The 20,991-nt window shown below is 39.6% G+C and overlaps 1 protein-coding gene across 6 annotated transcripts in view; it reads right to left on the minus strand.

Moving 5' to 3' along the window:
* Positions 1–20,991, minus strand: part of Vps13d (vacuolar protein sorting 13 homolog D) — a 246,715-nt gene that overhangs the window by 107,359 nt on the left and 118,365 nt on the right. For 5 of the 6 annotated variants that reach the window (XM_090335790.1, XM_090335789.1, XM_090335788.1 and 2 more), the window contains 11 exons: positions 19,709–19,859; positions 19,194–19,404; positions 16,351–16,598; positions 12,982–13,173; positions 12,548–12,674; positions 10,952–11,094; positions 7,821–7,951; positions 7,456–7,631; positions 4,575–4,698; positions 2,658–2,893; positions 221–329 (listed from right to left, as the gene is read on the minus strand). In XM_090335790.1, the coding sequence (XP_090191916.1) occupies positions 221–329; positions 2,658–2,893; positions 4,575–4,698; positions 7,456–7,631; positions 7,821–7,951; positions 10,952–11,094; positions 12,548–12,674; positions 12,982–13,173; positions 16,351–16,598; positions 19,194–19,404; positions 19,709–19,859 (1,848 nt within the window). Of the gene's footprint in view, positions 1–220; positions 330–2,657; positions 2,894–4,574; positions 4,699–7,455; positions 7,632–7,820; positions 7,952–10,951; positions 11,095–12,547; positions 12,675–12,981; positions 13,174–16,350; positions 16,599–19,193; positions 19,405–19,708; positions 19,860–20,991 lie in introns of those variants that run through there. The other variant, XM_090335791.1, reaches the window with a different exon arrangement.

Here is a 20,991-nt window from a genome sequence, read left to right on the forward strand (position 1 = left end):
CAAACTACAAATTCAAGAATTAATTCATCCAAAAAGGACATTAAGGATAAGTAAAAAAAAGTTTGGCCTACTTACATCAGGTGTTAGGACACAGCAGAAAAGGAGAGCTGAAGACTTCTGTCTATGCCCTGTGCCTGTTACATGCCTGCCCTGTACCTTAAGTAAGTAAAGCCCACCCAGATTTCCATTTCCTCAACTGTCAGACATTCTGGACTCTTACCTTCTTCTTCAGAATGACTCTTTGTGTCTTTGGCGAGACATCTAAGACGAGTTCTGCACAAGTGATGGCCTTATTGGAAGCTACAGGCCTTCCCTTTCCTTCCTGCAAACTAAGATTAAATAAATGAGCATGTGTACACACACACACACACACACACACACACACACACACACATATACACAAAGTTGTGAGCAAGAGCACAAAATCTAATAAGGAAGGAAATTTTTGGCAAACACCTATAATCTCAGCACTCAGAAGGCTGAAGCAGGAGGATCTGAAGTTTGAGGCAAGATTGGGCCATATAAAAAGGGAAGGGGGAAAAAAAGAAAAAAAAACTAAAAATCTATAGTATAGAACACTCCTTCGTAAGAAAATACATTTATAAGCTGGGCACAGTGGCTCACACCTGTAATCCTAGCTACTCAGGAGGCTGAGATCGGGAGGATGAGGTTCAAAGCCAGCCCGGGCACTCTAAAGACTATGAGACTCTTATCTCCAATTACCCACTAGAAAACAGGACTAGACACTGTGGCTTCAGGGGTAGGGCAATAGCCTTGAGCTGAAGAGCTCAGGGACTACAACTAAGCCTAAGGGTAGGACAGTAACCTTGAGCTGAAGAGTTCAGAGACACCACCCAGGCCCAGAGTTCAAGCCCCACAACCAACCCCCCAAAAATAAAGAAAATACATTTATCCTCTCCAGATAATTCCAGTGGATAAAAGATTCCAGTTATAAAAGAATGACTAAACTAATTTTAAAGCCCCCAAGAAATATACAAAAATCAAAAATCAAGGCAGACATCCCAAGGGACCAGAGCTCTACTCTGTCAGAATATCAGCATCATTGCTTCAGAAAGTCTTGGCAGGAAATCAGGGGTCCTTTCAGGATAAAAAGAAATCATTACTCTCCAATTCAATTCTGTTGTGTTTCACAGTGGCTGAAAAATCCTAAACCCTCTGAATGTTGCAGCCTAGCTATATTTTAGAATATTTGGGTGAAATTTTTCACTTACCCTTATAATCATAAGAAGTATTGATCAGTTTAGCTAAAAATTAGACTTACAGCCAAGTGCTAAGTCTTACACCTGTAATCATAGTTACTTGAGAGGCTGAGAGTGAAAAGAAGTCTAATGAAAAGTTCACTAGATTTCATCTTGAAAATAAGACTGGAGGTGTTTCTCAAGTGGTAAAGCACCAGCTAAGCAAAAATGAGGCCCTGAGTTCAAACCCTAGTCAAAAAAAAAATGCTTTCATAAGACCAAAAGCCTAGGCAACCAAAAGAAAAAAGTTAGATAAATTAGATTTCATCAAAATAAAACTTGTTCTTCAAATAATACCATCAAGAAGATAGACAATTCATACAACAAAACTACTTGTAAACCATGTATATGTCATATATAACTATTTACAAATTGTCAGGTATTAGATTACATAAAGAATTCTTACACTTCAATTTTAAGATGAGTAATGAATTTCTCCATAGAAGACATTTTTCCATAGAAGATACACACATGACTTACAAGCACATGCAAAGATGTTCAAAATCATTAATTAAGAAATATAAAACCTATATGTTAAACAAGGGGGAAAATAAAGAAAGAACAAAGGCTGGGTGTGGTGATGCACCCCTGTAGTCCCAGCCTCAATAGTCCCATTAAAGGAGAGACAGAAATAAGATTTGTGGCTAGCTTGGGTTAAATTAATGCAAGACCCCATATGAAAAACAAACTAAGCCCTCCACTGGGACTCCTTACTTAAAGAGCTGAGTTAACTGCTGACATTTACAGACAGGAACAAACATGGCTAGTAACCAGACTTACAACGGGCTTTTTAGGGATTAACTGTAAGCCCATCATACTGTTAAGTACCACAATCTCTAAAATCTCTAAAAAAACAAACTACCAGACATTGGCACAATCATAACATGAGAAATGTTGCAGCCCCAACATTAATTACCCATGGGAAATATAGTAGACAGGGAAAGAGCTTGGCTACAATGCCACTACTGGCAGTAACAACTCTCCTCCAGGCAGATAAGGGCAATAAGAAGGTAAAGAGATGATTCTGCTGGCTAGGCCAAAGAGATGAGCATCTCATTCCCACAAAAAATTACTTACCACATTTTAGAAAGGAACATGACATGAATTAAGATTCAGCAATAACCTCATAAGAGTTGTTAAGAATGAGGATGGATTAATGGGGGAAACCCCTATAAAATGAGAAAGTTTTGCCTCTCTGGACAAATTTTAAGCTAGCAAAAACCAAAGATTTAGACCCAAACGACCTTGCAAGCTAAACTCAGAGCTGAGGATCTCATAACGAATGCAGAAATGGTCCTCCATACTATGGTTTCTTGAGAAAACACTTTACGAAATTTAAAACCCATTAGAAATAGGAACCGGTGCTTTAACATGAACAATAATGTAATTCTGAATTACCCTGAAAATGTGTATGTAGCAGCAATGTAAATGAAATTTTCATAATAGAGCTGCCGATTATCCTGGAAATCATTCATGTTGCAGCTAATCTCAGAGGAGCCAGCCCCCTTCACAGTCAGAGTGATGAAGGCTGGCAGGGTAGGCTCATCCCAGGCATAATCCAGCGATGTCCTGGGCTTTACTTCAGTCCGCAGCCTGGGTTCCACTACACCATGTTGAGTGAAAACAACAGGGACCTATGGAAATAAGGGTAAAGGACAAAGGGACACTGATTCAGAATGATGGTGTCACTGCAAAGTGAGTCGGGCATCTGAGGTTCCAGCTCTGATCCTTCCCAAATGAATCCACACAGGGAATAACTCCCAGTGAGGGTTCCATCATACCTTCTCAAATGCTCTTTTAAAAAAAAAAAAAAAGAATTTATTAACATTGATTTTTACATCATATTTCAAATGCCATGTTTAACAAATGAGTATTCAAGAAGGGAATCTCTATATACAATCACTGGCACTTAGTTTTTAGAACATAATCAAAATTAGGCTAAGGGTTTGTATATCACAGATACATATTAATCTACGTAATAAAACATTATGTCTATAGAGTCATAGGTTTTTATGTCTATGTAGCTGTGTTTATATTTCCAATACCATGTCCATAGCATTGGGTATGCAAATATTGAGTCCTCACTCTTGTACTGTTTGGATCTAATAGCCACATATTAAAGATACCATGCGCCTTTTGTTCCTTTGGTCTTGTCTCACTCAATTTGTTTTTGTTTTTATAAGGGGGAGGGTAGTTTGAATTTAGGGGTTTGAATTTAGCCATTTCTCCAGCCCATTTTAATTTCTTGTTCAGATAGGGTCTCGTGCTTTTGCCTTGACACACCTTGTACTGCAATCTTCTTATCTCCATCTTTCAAGCAGCTGAGATTACAGGCTACAAATGACCTTCTCATTGGAAAGGTATTTCCAATTACTCAGGAGGAAGAGATTGCATGAATTGCATTCTGAGGCCAGTAAAGGCAAAAGTTAGCTAGACTCATAAAACACCTACACATGATGGCATACTCTAGTGGTCCCAGCTACTCAGGAGACAAAGGTAGGAAGATCACAGTCTAAAGCCAGCCAGGTGAAAGCATAACACCACATCTTAAAACCCAACTAAAAAAAACAAAAGGACTAGTCTAGGAGCGTAGCTTAGTGGTAGAGTGCTTACCTAGCATGCACAAATCCCTGGGTTCAACATACACAGAAAAAGCCAGAAGTGATGCTGTAGCTCAAGTGGTAGAGCACTAGCCCTGGACAGTATCCAGGCCCTGAGTTCAAGCCCTACGACTGGGGGGGGGGGGGGCAAAAGGACTGTGGGTATGGCTCAAGTAGGAGTGTTTGCCCAGCAAGTCCAAGTCCCAAAATTCAATCTCTCACACCACCACAAAAATGAAGAGCAGCAGCAAAAACTTCAGCCAAAATATTCCAGGGAAGCAGTTCTATCCTTCCATTTGGCCACATGTGGTGAGGTACAGTTATTCAAAGGAGTAATTCAAAACAGAATCTAAGCCAGATGCCAGCATCTTACATATGCAATCCTAGCTACTCAGGAGGCTGAGATATGAGGAGTGTGGTTCAAAGTTATCCCAAACAGGTTAAGTCCATGAGATTCTTATCTCCAATTAGCCACTTGAGCTATGGCTCAAGTGGTAGTGCTCTAGATTTGAGCAAACACTCAAGGATAAAACCCAGACCATGAGTTCGAGCTGCAGGACCAGCACACACACACACACACACACACACACACACACACACACACACACACACACACACACACACACACAAATAAAGCTTCCTTTGAGTGTGTTACCCCATTATCCCACCCTCTCACACAGGAAGCAGTCCACTGGCTCTCAATGACATCTGGTACCTTAGAAAAGTTGTCGATACGGAAAGGAGGGGGTAACTGGTCAGTGTCACTAAAGGAGATTCTGTATGTAGCTCCTCTCAGGGTGATTTCCACTCGCAGGAAGAAGCACTTTCCCAGGGTATCCCTGCACAACACAGAGGCAAAGGAGGCAATGTTATAAGGAAGAAACAAGTACAATCTGTTTTTTCCTTGTGCTTTGCATAATAACCACATTGTTCTGTGTACCCCAATCAATACCATGAAACCTCCAGCCTACTATACATTACTTTAATCAAACTGAAAAAGTAGAAACTAATAACAGGATGGTGATTTTCTATCCCTTCAACATTTAACTGGTATCCTTCTATAAAGAACTGTGAGGCTAGGCACTAGTGGCTCACACCTATAATCCTAGCTACTCTTGAGGCTGAGATCTGAGAATCACAGTTAAAAGCCAGCCCAGGCACAGAAAGTCCATGAGACTGACTCATCTCCAATTAACCACCAGAAAATCAGGAGTGGTGCTGTGGCTAAAGTGGTAGAGATAGCCTTTAGTTGAAGAGTTCAGAGAAAGCACCCAGGCCCAGGGGTAGGGTGGTAGCCTTGAGCTGAAAAGCTCAGGGACAGTGCCCAGCCCAGAGTTCATACCCCACAATCAACAGAAGAAGGAGGAGGAGAAGTCAGAGAGGAGGAGGAGGAAGAAGAGGAGGAGGAGATGATAAATATACATTAGTTGGCATCAGTGACTCATTCCTGTAAGCCTAGTTACTCAGGAAGCTGAGATCTGAGGACAGGTAGTGGATCATTGTGCCTAGTTGCAGTTCTACAAACTGAAAACAGTTCTGAAGATTATCTGTACAGCAATGTGAATATATTTATAATAATGAATTGTATTCTTAATCTATTTTAGCATAATTTTAAAAGTTTCCTTTAGACTGGGAGTGTAGACTAGTGTAGAATGCATGCCTAGCATGCCTGAAGCCCTGGGTTCGATTCCTCAGTACCACATAGTGGTAGAGTGGTAGTCTTGAGAAAGCTCAAGGTCAGTGTACAGGACCTGAGTTCAAGCCCCAGGTCTAGGAAAAAAAAGTTTTAGCTAGGCATAGTGATAGACTACCTATAATATTAGCTGCCTGGGAGACTGTGTAGGTGGCTCACTTGAGCCTAGAAGTTCAAGGTCAAACTAGGCAACATAGGAAGAAAGCCCTACATACACATACACATACACATACACATACACATATACACATACACACACTCACATACACACATACACACACACACACACACGCCCCTCGCAATCTCAAAAAAAGCACAATTACTTTTTAAACATTTATTAATTTATTTTTTCGTCAGTTATAAGGTTTAAACTCTGGGCCTGGGTACTATCCCTGAGCTCTTCAGCTCAAGGCTAGTGCTCTACCACTTTGTGCCACAGTACCACTTCTGGTTTTCTGGTGGTTAATTGGAGATAAGAGTCTCACAGATTTTGGTGACCAGGCTGGCTTACCATGATCCTCAGATTTCAGCCTCCTGAGTAGCTAAGATTACAGGCTGAGAGTTAAGATAACTGGCACTTGGCTAACTTATTTTTTATTTTTTGGGCCAGTCCTGGGGCTTGTACTCAAGGCTTGGGCACTGTTCTTGGACACTTTTTGTTGTTCAAGGCTAGCTCTCTGCCTCTTGAGCAACAGTGCTACATCCAGCTTTTTCTGTGTATGTGGTACTAAGGAATTTGTGCAGGCTAGGTGAGCACTCTACCACTAGGCTACACTGCCAGCCCTAAATTATTTTTTAAAACAACATTTGATTAAAGTAATGAGGTAGGGTAGGTAGATGAAGAGACAAGGAAATACTTATTTTTAATAAATATAAAAAAGGGATAGACTCAGAAAGTTGAAAGCAGAAAGCAACTGCAAAAGCAGTTGTCCCTCCATTTAAACACAAAGTTACAAAAACTGGGAGACCTAGAAGGGGCTACCTAGCTATCTTAAATATGCCCTGTCCTTTGAAATAGTAAAATTCTGGCACCTCTGTAAAATGGATTAGCAAAAAGGAAGTCCTCAAGCTCACCTCTGTCCCTGTGATTCAGGTAGGCTTGGAATCTATACTTGACAACAATGAGCAGTCCCTGTCTTGATTGTGTGTTGCTAGAGGACATGGCCACAAGCAATACACCAGCTCAGAAAGAACACAGGCAAAAGGTAACAGTTTCCATTTGGAGTCTGACTCCCATTTCCCGGATGGGGAGTAGGAAATATTTCTCTTCTTTTCCATTTCTCCCTATTTTAATCCTGCTTTATCAAACTAAAACTGCCACCTTGTGAAACTTGCTTTTGTAAGATACCCTGAAACGCTTTTCACATGTGGATTTCTAAGACCTGATATTATATGGAACTTGGGAAGCTAAGAGAACCTTCATCTACTCATCTGTAACTGTAGGAAGAAAGATTAAGTCATTGTTGGCTAGATGACTTAATTATTCTAGCAAGGACCTGAGGGTCACTGGCAGGATAACGAAAGCCAGACAATTTACTAACAACATCAAGTTAGAGAAGAGTGTACCAATGCTAAGAATAGACAAAAATATTTGTAATTGTGGGACCATCTAAACACAGACAGAATTTCCAGAGATGCAGGCAAGCATGCTATGAGCACATTGCTGCCCCTTGGACTTACTCCCTTGTAGACCACAGAATGTTACTCAACAGTCTTGACTGCTAACAACCCCTTTAACTCATTCCATCAAAGTGCTCACTCTTCTCTAGATTTTTAAGCTATAACGATATCATCAGAGCCAGAAATACTTCAGCCAACTTTACAAAGAACAGAATGGGCTTGTTATTTACATTATTACATCTCAAACAGGACTTTTTGTTTCTATGTCAAGCCTTGAACTTACCTCATGTTGATATGGAAGGAATTATTCTTGTTGACTTCAAAGCCTCCAGACCAAATACAGTTGGGAACATCCATCAATCTGACACATAATAGCTGATCATAGTCATTGCGAGGCCAGTGGAACACCACACTGGAACCAGGCAGGGTGGAAATGTAACCCTCAGGATTGGCTGTTCCCTAAAACATACAGAACCACTGGCTTTAATCAACAAGGCAATACTCAGCTGAGTTCTGACGCTGAGCCTTACCTTCTGTCAGGAACTATTTGGGTTACATCATAACTCACAATCTTGATGAGACATGACATTAAAATTCACTTTTGATACTAAGTAAGCACTGGCCATTCTTCAAAACCAAACTACTTACCTGTCCCCTGGCAAACTCCCTTTGTGCAAATGCGAGCTTGTGAGATGACTTGTTATCTAACAGGTAACGGGGTGCAAAGATGACCATACAGGTATCAATATATCGGCCTCGGCCTTTCTTAACATCAATACCTAGAAATAACAAGAGCCATTTGCATGAATTACTCGTAAGACAGTAAATTTTTGGTCCACCAAAAATAAACAGGTATTATAATAAGCTTCTCTGAGAAAACAATAACATCACCAGTGAAGATATAGAGCCTTTCAAGAATGTGATATAAATGGCAAATGTATGCAAAGTTCAGTACTATTCTTTTTCCAATTTGGGTCTAAAACGTCTCAGGGACAACATCAATAATCCCTGAATTATTGCCTCTTCACAGAATATGAATCATTATAATAGCAACTAAAATATACAAGTGATCAGCCACATATACCTAATATTTACATTTATGAAACTAAGATAATTTCATATAATGCATTCATATTTACACATGAACACAAACTGTCCTAGAGAACCTGCCTTTGGCAGGATGTGGTAGGAACTGAGGAGCATTTAGTTGGATTTGTTCTAACTGAATTCAAACTACTTCTTTAGTACTTTCTTTAGTCCAATGTCCAAGATTTTTTCTCAATCACAATACAACAAAACAAGTCTTTAAAAAATACTATAGACTGAAAAAATAATAAAACAGAAAGAAATCTCAAAACAAGTTCCAAGTGAAAAAAATGAAGTAGCACTGAATTGCCTTTAAAAATTTGATGACACCTTTTTAAAACCACAAAATGTGGGATAAATCATCCATTCATTCAGACAATACAGGTAGCAACTATATTGAAAGCATTGGCTTGAGGTCCAGCTATATAACAATAAAAGCATCTGTAATAGAAGTAGTAAACATATCCTTTCACTGGCTTGTAATAAATAAAGACTTTATATTTCATCCTCAAAACTTTGAGCTACAAATTTAATTATGTCTATTACACAGAGGAAACAAAGGCACGGGGTGTTATATAACAGAGCTAGTAGACGGTATGGCTGGGATTCAAACCAGGTACCTGCCTATAGCCAGCATCTCCATTAAGCTTTTCATACTTTGATAGGACATATAGGTATACAAAAGATTCCAGCTGAGTGGTCAAATCTAGAGAAAACCATAAAAATGAAAGAATTTGCCTTTCTATAGGATAATCAGATACTCCGATTTTCTAATACAATCCCAGTTGTCAATTCCAATGCATAATGTACTTGTACTGGCTTAGAAATTCTGGTGTTCCTTTACTATAGCTTGAAAATACTTGAAAGACTGAGCAAATCACAAAAACATGTATCCCTGAAGCTCTTTTGAAAAGGAGAAGATATGATAGGAGAAGATCACAACCCAAAGGCTGGTTCCAAATAAATGTATGAGACCTTATCTGGAAAAATAACTAAAGCAGATTGGACAGGGCTCAAGTGGTACAGTAAATAATTAGCAAAGGCCACGGTGCTAGAACTGGCCAAAAAAAAAAAAAAAAAAAAATCCCAGGGTACATAATCCTAGCATATAGGTCTACATGATCACTGCATATTTTTTATCTGTTTGTATAGATACCTTCACTGAAGGAATTTCAGGGTCCTTAGTACTAGCTGCTTAAAAAGGAACAGGTTCTATTCCTCACCTTTGCCTACCCAAAGATGAGAAAATGTAGATTATCTACAGTTTGAATAGTGAATAAAGTTTATTACTTTTTATGTTGTGTGTGTGTGTGTGTATTTCCCTTTCCCCAGTCCTAGGGCTTGAACTCAGGTCCTGGGCACTGTCACTGAGTTTTTGTTATTTTTAAACTAAGTTCTACCAGTTAAATCATACCTCTACTTCTGGCTTTTTGTGGGTTAACTAGAGATAAGAATTGCATAGACTTTCCTGCCCAGGCTGGCTTTGAACAGCAATCCTCAGGATCGCAGTTTCCTGAGTAGCTAAGGTTACAGCATCCAGCTAAAGTTTATTTCTTTAAAGTATCTTAATGCCCACTATAGGAATACAGATACAAATCCATTTTTGAAATTTTTGAAAAGGCTAAGATATATGTAGGAAGATCATGGCCCAAAATTGTGAAACTCTATCTGAAAAATAACTAAGGCCAAAAAGGCCCAGGGGAGTACCTCAAGTCCTTTTACAGCAGGACTACTGCTATGTGCACTGTCCAATACCACACCTGCCTACTAATGAAACATGGCTATTCACATTTAATTTTATGAAATGACTGCATCCCTCCATCACACCACCACACTTCTCAGAAGCTGGGGCTGGGAATGTGGCTCAGGGATTGAATGCTTGCCTAACATGCATGAAGCCCTGGGTTTGATTCCTCAATACCACATAAACAGAAAAAAACAGAAGTGGCACTGTGATTCAAGTGGTCAAACTCTAGCCTGAGCAAAAGAAGACAGTGCCCAGTCCCTAAGTTCAAGCCCTAGGACTGGCAAAAACAAAACAAAACAACTCAGTAGCTGTGCATGGCTTGTAATTATATGTGGGAGGGTGACACTAGAACTCCATCATCACAGGACAACATAACTCTAGTATTTCAATGCTTAAGAACCTTGAAAAAAAGAGGGATACACTGCTAATATTTTAATCCTAAGGCATCTATAAGTCAGATAGGTTCTACAAGTGTTCTCAGAGGCCCTGTCTGTCTCTGGGCTACCTCAAGAGGCTGAGTTCAGGGACCTCTAATGACTACAATACAGAGTGCATTTTTTAATATATTTTACTTCATATTCACAGGTCACCATCCTGCTTCTAACTCACTCCTCCTCTCTGCATGTAGGCAAGTCATTTCATTTTCTACTTTAGTTTCAGAGAGAACAATGTTTACTCTCTTAGGGTTTACAAATGTTAATGAAATGTTAATGGTGAAGAGAAATCATCTCCTGAAAAACAAGCATTCAAACCAAACTGATGCCATCCTGAGTCACCAAGTTCAAAAAGGGCAGTGTTTAAGTGGCTCCTCCAATCTCTAGGAAAATAGGTATGTGTTAAAATCAATGCATGTAGCCAGGGCAAAATGCTTGACTAGCATATTTGTTCAAGCCTGAGGTCAGTGGACAACAGTTCTGACCTTCCCACTGCCCCACAGGTAACCCACCAATGTTATAGATCAGCCCTGGGCGGTTTCCTTGCTGGATGACTTTCAAAGCTCGGACACCACTACCACCATCCAGGGAGAAGCCCTGACACCAGCCCGGCATGCCTTCCGGATGAATCCCCTTTCCGATTCTCATCGTGCAGCTGTGGGGCAGAAAAGCGAACATGTATACATTCATTCACAAGAAATCATATCTACCTGCTCTAACTAGGCAACACTATCACCCAGACTGACTATCACCCAGTTGCATCCCTGATACAAACACTAAGAGAATTAATCAGTGTCAAAACAATTCCTGGAGGTAGCCACAGTCCACAGTATGTACAATACTCTGGCATTTACAACTGAACATTTTAGAAGAAAACCCCAGAATTTTATGGGCATAACACATGAGGAAAATGCTACCATTTCCATTCTTTCCCTGAATAATCAAGGAAAAAAACCTTTGAAGAAGAAAAAAAAAAAAAAAAACCTGAGAAAGACAAATAAGGAAATGAATCTGATGATGTGATGAATCGCTTCCAAGGACTGACTCAATCCCAATGGCAAAGTACTATTGAATTGTCTGGTGTCTTATCTGATTGGACTCACAAAACGTAACTCCTAATCATGTACTCTAGCTCTATCACTAATAAGCAATGTAACCTTGAGCCAGTAGCTCTCTGAGCTTCAATTTCTTCATGTTAAGATATTACAATATTTCCTGTCCTACCCCAAACCACTGGAAAGCTGGGGAGGATGAGATAGTCTACATGCAAACACTTTGGGAAGTGGGAATTCCATGGATAACTTGTGACAAATGTTAAGTCCTAGATCTACAATGGCCAACAATTGTTTAAGGAACAGTAAGGCTGAGGTACTGACCATACCAGTGGCTAGCTGTGTCCCCAACACTGTTTAGGCTGCAGTCATCCCTGCTAAACACATCTGCACCACTGAAGTTCAGCACTCGGACGCATTTCTGCTAAGCTTTCAGCAGAATTGTCTATATAACAGTACGGGGTCTTCTCAATGCTAAGACACTCACTTACTTTTGGATTGGGGTTAAATTAAAAAACCCCATAAAGAGCAAAATGCCAAAACTAAGAACAAAAGAGAATTAATGTTCTACTATACCTTAAAAGAACCTGTCATCTAACCTCCACAATATTTGGTTTTCCCTGCTGTAAGCATGCAGTGACATTTTTCCGGATGTGTAACTGTCTACTCTGGATTTCAAAATCTTCCACAAACAGCTCTGACTGGAACGGTGAGGCTGAAAAGCAGCCTATGTGCTTCCTAATGCTAGCTCTGCAGTACTAAAAGCTTCAGCAGATGGGAAACTACAGAGGAGGAGTGCCAGGTTTCTCTTCATGAATACAGCTACTTCAACACATACTAAATAAAACTAACTTTTATTATACATGACTTAGTCTCAGTATCAAATAACACAAATTAGATGTAGGAAAAAAATCCTATTATGTCATGATTCTGTCCTATGACAAGTCAAAACTGTGATCTATAGATTGCTTCTATTTCCATGGATAAGTTATAGCCATGTCCAAATTTTCCTTCTCCAGGAGCTGATTCCCCCTTCCCGGAAATTACTATACTCACAGGTTTGGCTGTTCTTTATCAGCATAGCAGAATAAGAGAGGACTCAGGCTCCTGGCCAACTCATGTTCCTCAAACTGGCCTGCAGCATCCGTCTTTGCATTGTCCTGTCTGAAGATCAGTGGTAACCCTTTAGGAAGGAGGAGGAAAAGTTTATATCATCCCACCCAGTCTGCCCATAAAAGATTAAAATGGAAAAAGGATGAAAAATCTTCATGGGGGATCATAGAGATAATGGAGGTTATCCAGTGGGCCCCCACCCACTGCCTAAAAGACCAGTTCTGACTATGGTGAAGCATGCACAAGGAGTTTAGAAGCTCACACTATTGACGTAATCTGCTTATGTTAGCTCTATTTAGGAAGGACATACTCAGATTACATCTGAACTCCCATAACCACGGCCAAAGGCCATTTGGACAGACAGCCTCAGTACATACCTGTTTTGTTAATAAGCCAATATGGGGCAGAAATGAAGATCTTTAAGGACCCTTCTGCTCGACACACAATCCGGATGGTAAGGTTCAACTGCCGCCGGCTGACATCATAGAGTCGCATTCTCACCATATAGTTTTGGGTCCCAGGGGGAATGAGCAATTCCTTACAAAGGGGAAAGTTCTCCAATGACACCCCTAAAAAAGGTTTAAGCTTATTATCTTTGTGGATTGGCCATGGAGTTGTATTAAAAAAAAAATAGCTGGGGGGGGAGGGTAATGGGTACCAAGACATGTGAAAGGGTATCAATGTATGTGAATTAATGCACCTTCTATCTGGCAAATATCATGTAACCCTTTTACTAATTACAATAAAAAAAAGAAAATAAATAAATAAATAAATAAAATAGCTGAAGGAAAACTAAATTGAATTCTTTTTAGAAAAATTTCTGAGGATCTAACTGGTAAATATTTCAAAGGTCACTTTTCCCAAGCTGGAGTAAAGAATAAGTATGAAGCAAATCAGACAGCCTGGATGTCTCATCCTAAAGTTTACGCTGTATAGTGACTGTATTATTTATAAAGCCCATTCACAAGTCCTAAATTCTAATCCTAGAATTCCAAAAAAGCTACCAAAAGGAATTATGATGATACATTTGCTACCTCATAACCCCTGGGCTTACTGCTTGAAACACAGCAAAGTAAACATAGGTTCTACAGCCAAACTATTTGTTCACAACCCCAGTTTGCCTTATCATCTAGTTGGAGTGCAGCAAAGTGTTTTAACTTTCCTAGGCCTGTGGAATGTGACACTAATTCTATCTATATGGCAGGATTGTGAGAAGAAGAGATGTCCCAGATACAGATGATGTCAAAGACTAGGAACACTGGTGAAAAAACACGTACATTCACATGGGACTCAGTAACTGCTTGAAAAAAATATCAGAAAACTGCTTAAATACCAAAGACCCATTGACTTTAGAATAAGCAAATACCATTGCACTACTTTTCTAAATTAAGTTCAAGGACTTATATAGTCACTGAAATGTCACCTTGACATTATGGGACATTATGTAAAATGGGGACAACCCCAGGTCTCTGCTGGGCAAATCAAACAAGACAATACAGTGAAAGCACTTGTGCACTGTATCTCTTACTGCTTCAATGCAGATGATGACAGTCCTCTGCCACCAAACATAAAATACTCCTGAAAGTGCTTAAAATACAGTTCTGGACCTTGACTTCATTCACTCTTACAACTCAAAATTACTTGATGCATTCAACATTCTAACTTCCATTTCACAAATAACTACGGCTGTAAGGATCCCATAAGATCATGTGTATGCAAACATGTGGCTCATAACTAGGGTATAGTGAGTACTCAGCAAATGTTTACCCTTTCCCTCATAGGAGATACATAGGACCTTACTCACACCACAGCTAAGGAAAGCACACAGTTTGAAAAGTTGCACTGGGGCTGGAAATGTGGCTAGTATGCATGAGGCCCTGGGTTCAGTTCCTCAGTACCACATAAACAAAAAATTTAATTTAAAAAAATTTTAAAAAAGAAAGCATGCACTGACTTCCTATGATCATATCGTATGAGCCTTTTAAAAAAGGTGGGGGAGGGGAGTGCTCCAAGCTAAGTGTGATATCTCACCTTTCCAATTCTTGAAAAAGCACATAATACTGGTGTGCATCTATTATCCCAGCTACTAGGAAGTATAACTAAGAAGATAGAGATCCAAATAGGGGATACACTAGGCCTCCTTGGCACAGGTCGAAACTTTCTTAATAAGGACCAAGAATCACAACAAATCAGAGAAAGGCTGGATAAGTGGGACTGCATTAAACTGCGGAGCTTTTGTATGGCAAAGGACATAGCTAGTAAATTAAGTAGGAAGCCTACAGAGTGGGAGAAGATCTTCACCAACCAAACAATGGACAAAGGCCTCATATCTAAAATATATCAACAACTCAAAAAATTGAATCACTCCAAAACTAACCTCCAAAGTAACAACCATTCCATTAAAAAAATGGGCCAAAGACTTAAAGAGAGTCTTCTCTGAAGAAGAAACAAAAATGGCCTATAGACACATGAAGAAATGCTCAACATCTCTGGTCATAAAAGAAATGCAAATCAAAACAACTCTAAGATTCCACCTCACTCCAGCTAGAATGGCCAGGATCAGGAAAACGAATGACAACAGATGTTGGAGGGGATGTGGCCAGGAGGGATCACTACTACACTGTTGGTGGGAGTGCAAACTCGTTCAACTACTATGGAAAGCAGTGTGGCAGTGCCTCAAAAGGCTAAACATAGAACTTCCCTATGACCCAGCAATCCCACTACTTGGCATTTACCCAACCATCCAGAAACAAGGACATACTAAACCCACTAGCACAACAATGTTCATTGCAGCACTATTCACCATAGTGAAGATATGGAACCAACCTAGATGTCCCTCAGTTGATGAGTGGATCAACAAGTTGTGGTATTTGTACACAATGGAATTCTATGCTGCTGTCAGAAAGAATGACATTGCCCCATTTGTTAGGAAATGGAAAGACTTAGAAAAAATCATATTAAGTGAAGTAAGCCAGACTCAAAGGAACTTAGGCTCAATGGTTTCCCTCATTCGTCATAATCAGTAGAAACCTTGGGCTCTCCTAGCAGAGATTTGCAATAGAGCAAAATCTTGATACATAAGGACATATAATGTGAAGCTAATTGAAAGGACTTCCAGGATAGTGAAACAAAAGCCATATAATGAATGATTGTTGTCCTTAATGTACTATGTTGTCTCTCATCTCCTTTGCTGTCCCTTGGTTATCTCATATTGGTATAGTATCTCACTTTGTTATCTGATATATTGAATTTATTTGTATTGGGATATTTGAAATTTGATAGGGAAGGGGGGAAAACCAAGATGGGTGGGGGGTGTGTGGGGGGGGGGGAAACGGGTACCAAGACATGTGAAAGGGTATCAATGTATGTGAATTAATGCACCTTCTATCTGGCAAATATCATGTAACCCTTTTATTAATTACAATAAAAAATATTTAAAAAAAAGAAGAAGATAGAGATCCAGGAAAAAGGCAGGATCCTATACCAAAGAAAAAATATCAAAAGCAAAAAATACTCAAGAGGTTGACCACCTACCCATAAAGAACAAGGCCCTGACCATGAATCCCAATACAAACAAAAAGAGGAAAGACGAAGCAAGTTAGGTGTTTCCTTTGGAAACCCTTGGTTTGTTCAACTTGTTCTTTTAAACTGCATAATTGTTTTAAATGGCTCTTTGAGAGCAGGATGTCCACAGAAATGATATTGTCACAGGATTACTACAAATGAACTTATGCTGACAGCCTTACCTAGTTCAATATTTTGGGATGTATCTGCTGTATGAAGAGCTACTTCTTTGCCAGGCTTTAGGGTCCCATTAATGGGCATTCCTTTTACATAAAAGTCCAGTTCACAAGGCAACAAGTTGCAGATTACCACAGTTGGCAAGAGATAAATGGTATGCCCAGGCTGCCTGAAAATCTGTTTGGCACTATCAGAAAATATGTTGGATGGCATGTAATCAGGATAATTTTCTTTTTTGATAGCCACACAAAACCTATGAAGACAAAATAGTGCATAAATCATTAAATTACATTAAAATGGTATAATGTCAGTAAAATATTTGTACTTTTTAACCCAAATGCATCTATACAACAAGTATTACAGATTTATAATGGTCTGTTTGATGAATTTTGGCAATTACACACTCATCTATAACACCACTCAAAGCAAACTATAAAATCTTTCACTCCAAAAAGCTCCATGATGTCCTTTTCCATATCAGGCAACCACTTTCAACTAGTTATGTCTGTTCTCAAACTGCTTATAGCAAATTTGCATTTTTCTTTTTTTCTTTCTTTTTTTTTTTCCCCCAGTTGTGCAACGTGAACTCTGGGCCTGGGCACTGTCCCTGAGTTCTTCAGCTCAAAGCTCCCGCCCTACCCCTTGAGCCACAGGCCACTTCCAGTTTTCTGGTGGTTAACTGGAGATAAGAGTCTCAAAGACTTTTGTGCCCGAGCTGGCTTTGAACCTCGATCCTCAGATCTCAGCCTCCTGAATAGCTAAGATTACAGGCATGAACCACCAGCACCAGGCTTCAGATTTGCATTTTTCTAATCAATGATTATGGATATCTTTTCATTTGACTAATTAAAATTTGTATATTTTCTACTGTAAATAGTTCAGATCTTTTTCCTATTTCTATTAGGTGCATTTTATTGTTGATTTGAAGTTCTACATAAAAATTCTTAAATGGGCCAGGAGTTTGGCCTAGTGGTTAAAGTGCTTGCCTAGCATGCATGAAGACCTGGGTTCGATTCCTCGGTACCACATATATAGAAAAAAGCCGGAAGTGGTGCTGAGGCTCAAGTGGTAGAGCTCTAGCCCTGAGAAAGTCCAAGGACAGTGCTCAGGCCCTGAACTCAAGCCCAGGACTGGCAAAAAAAAAAAAAAAAAACACTTAAATGTACATAAACATAAACATGTTTATTTTCTTTTTTTTAACCTTTTATATAGGTGGGTCTCTTGTTCATTACAAAACGGTGCTGCCATTTTCATTGTTACTATTGGTATCTTTTTTTTATTGTCAGAATAATGTATAGAGGGGTTATAGCTACATTCATCAGGTAGTAGGTACATACTTCTCACACACTGATACCACTGCTCATGTTTTTGTCCCAGTTTCTCTCCTCCTTCCCCTCCTTGTTTATATATTCTCAACTCTGTAGCTTATCTATTCCTTTCCTTACTTCAATTCACTAATAAACCAAAACTTTTAATTTCTTAATTTTTTCCCCTATAGTCTTTGGTACTTTTTGTATTGTTTTACATGGTTCTTAGTTTCACATTTAGGTCTATGATCTATCTTAGATTAAATTCTGCAAATGCAGCCAGGCGCCAGTGGCTCATGCATATAAGCCTAGTTATCCAGGACAGTAAGATGTGAGGATCATGGTTTAAAGCCAGCCTGGGCAAGAAAGATGCCATTTCCAATTAACCACATCAAGCCAGAAGTAGAATTGTGGCTTAAGTGGTAGAAAGCAAGTCTCAAGCAAAAAAGCTCAGAGATAACACCTGGGCTTTGAGTTCAAGCTCTAGAACCAGCACACAATTGTTTTTCTTGTTGTGGTGGTGGTGGTGTTATTGCTTTGTTTTGTTTTCACACAATTGTTTTTGCAAATACAATGAGAGAGGAGTTGAAGTGTTTGTTTTCATAGGGCTAGTCCGTACCAGCAATGCTTATTGGGAAAACTCCTTGTTCTACTATATTAACCTCAAATCTTAACAGAAAACCCTTTTGAATCTCACTGATCTACATTTCTGTCTTTATACCAATAACACATAACAGTGGCTATATACACTGTCTTAAAAACAAGTTTTGTGGGCTGGGAGTTTGGCCTAGTGGGTAGAGTGCTTGCCTAGCATGCATGAAGACCCGGGTTCGATTCCTCAGTACCACATACATAGAAAAAAAGCTGGAAATGGTGCTGAGGCTCAAGTGGTAGAGCTCTAACCTTGAGAAAGTCCAAGGACACTGCTCAGGCCCTGAGCTCAAGCCCAGAACTGGGGGGGGGAGAACAGGTTTTGTAAGTCCTCTAGTTTTGTTCTTTTTTTTTTTTTTTTTTGCCAGTCCTGGGCTTTGGCTCAGGGCCTGAGCACTGTCCTTGGACTTTCTCAAGGCTAGAGCTCTACCACTTGAGCCTCAGCACCACTTCCGGCATTTTTCTATGTATGTGGTACCGAGGAATCGAACCCGGGTCTTCATGCATGCTAGGCAAGCACTTTAACTACTAGGCCAAACTCCCGGCCCCTAGTTTTGTTCTTTTTGAGATGATATTGAATAGTCTGAATTCCTGGTTTCCATATAAACATACAAATTAGTTCCTCTATTTCTTCAAGGCAGCCTACTAAAGTTTTGACAGAGATGGTATTACATCTTGAGATCATTCCTTGAGAATATATATTCTGAGCCAGGAATAGTGTTGCATGCCTATAATCCTAGTACTTGGGAAGCTACCACAGGAAGATCTCAAGGTCAAGGCCATCCTAGGCTATATATCAAGTTCTAGGCCAGCCTAGGCTATTTATCAAGACTCTGTGAAAAGGCAAATGGTACATGACAATGTCAATGTCACTGAGGCATAATACATACCTGAAGAATCTGCTTTTCTCTGTATCCATCGAGTGGCACTCTCGTTTGCTGCTACTAACCTCTGTCGGCTTCACTACATTGGTCCAATGTATTGGAGTCTTACAGAAGAACACGCCAAATCCTTTGGGCCGGGCCTGCAGCCGCCAAGAGGTAAGGTGTAAAGGCACGGCAAATGCATCACCTGGCATGATGGCAGGAAGCACCACTGGCTCTGCACAGAAATAGAGGTCAGCACTCAGATGACAGCTTTCTTCCCCAACACACTACCTCAGGATAAAAAATAGGGGCTAGCACTCAGGAGACCACAAACCCATTTCAAACAAAAATAAGTGTCAGCACTTAGGAGATGGTTCTCCTCCACAAAACACTGCTCAAAAAGAAGAGTCAGCCCACTACCCAAACACTAACTATCTCGGGAAAAATAACTGACTGGGTATACTGACTGCTTGGGGACATGCCCACTGGAACAGTCAAGGCTAGTGTCAACAAATATCCACACTTGAGACAACGCGTACTATCTGGGGCTGATGGGCTGTCCAGTCGTAGTTCCATTGGCGTTTCTAATCTGTTCCGCACAATGAGGGCTGACCGGACAGTGATCACTTTCCGTGCGCTGCCTTCCATAGTCACAGCAAAGACTACTCGGACAGGTGGAAGGGCAGAGAACTGTGAAAGAGAAACAGAAACAAACTAGCTGTGCTTCCACAAAAACACACAGACTACAACAAGGTCACCAGAAGAACAGAAAGCAAAATCATTATTGCTACCACAGCTCATTAGAAAAATTATCATTCAACCCTAAAACAATTGGGCTCTAAAGAAAGCAAATTAATAATACTAATAATAATAAAAAAAAAAACCAGCCACGCAAGAGTGGTGACACATGTATAATTCCAGCATCAAGAAGGCTGAGAAAAGAGGGTTTCAAGTTCCAAGCCACCCTGGGCAACATAACAAGACTGTCTCAGTAAAACAAAACCTCTAAAAAAGCCAATAATCCCAGTCAAATCTAAAAGGTGTTAAAAAAAACAGATGTAACATCATAAAGTATTTTACACACACACACACACACACACACACACACACACACACACACACACACTCATTCCTAGACTTCTGGACATATTATAAAGTAATGCACCTACAACCTGATGAATGTAACTGTAACCCCTCTATACATTATCCCAACAATAAAATAAAATAAATTTAAAAAACAGAATTTCACCTAAGACTGGCAATAACCTATCCAATTTTCCAAATATTCTTTATATACAATGTCCTCAGATTCCCACACATGAGGCCTTGTGTGGAAACTTTAGACTTGTTTTCAACATTACTGGAGAACAAAAATAATAATCAACTCAAGCAAGGAAAATTAGAAACACTGAAGTAGGACTTTGCAAGACATTAAATGATTTAACTCCTATGGCATTTTCCTACAAGATTTGAGAAAACATTTCTAAACACAAACAATGGTCTGGGCCAGTAAGAGTTGTCTGTGTGGGTATGACTTTCACAGAACACTGAACTTCTTTTCTCTAAGCATCACTCAACCTATTCTATAGGCCCATGAACTGCTCATTGCCATAACCATATAAAGACTAACATTTTTATTACAAAAGAACTTTAAAAATAAACTTCTCTTCATAGTATCCTTCCAGCATCTGTTCAATACTCACTCTTTCATAAACAAGATATCAGGTTTCAGAAACTCAAAACAACAAGGGCAAATTATTTATTTTTGGTCTTAGGTTATAGCTACTATTATTATTTTAGGTCTAGATTTGGGAAATGAGAG

Source organism: Megascapheus bottae, chromosome 6 (assembly GCF_031878675.1).
Source record: "Megascapheus bottae isolate mThoBot1 chromosome 6, mThoBot2.hap1, whole genome shotgun sequence".
Taxonomy (NCBI): domain Eukaryota; kingdom Metazoa; phylum Chordata; class Mammalia; order Rodentia; family Geomyidae; genus Megascapheus; species Megascapheus bottae.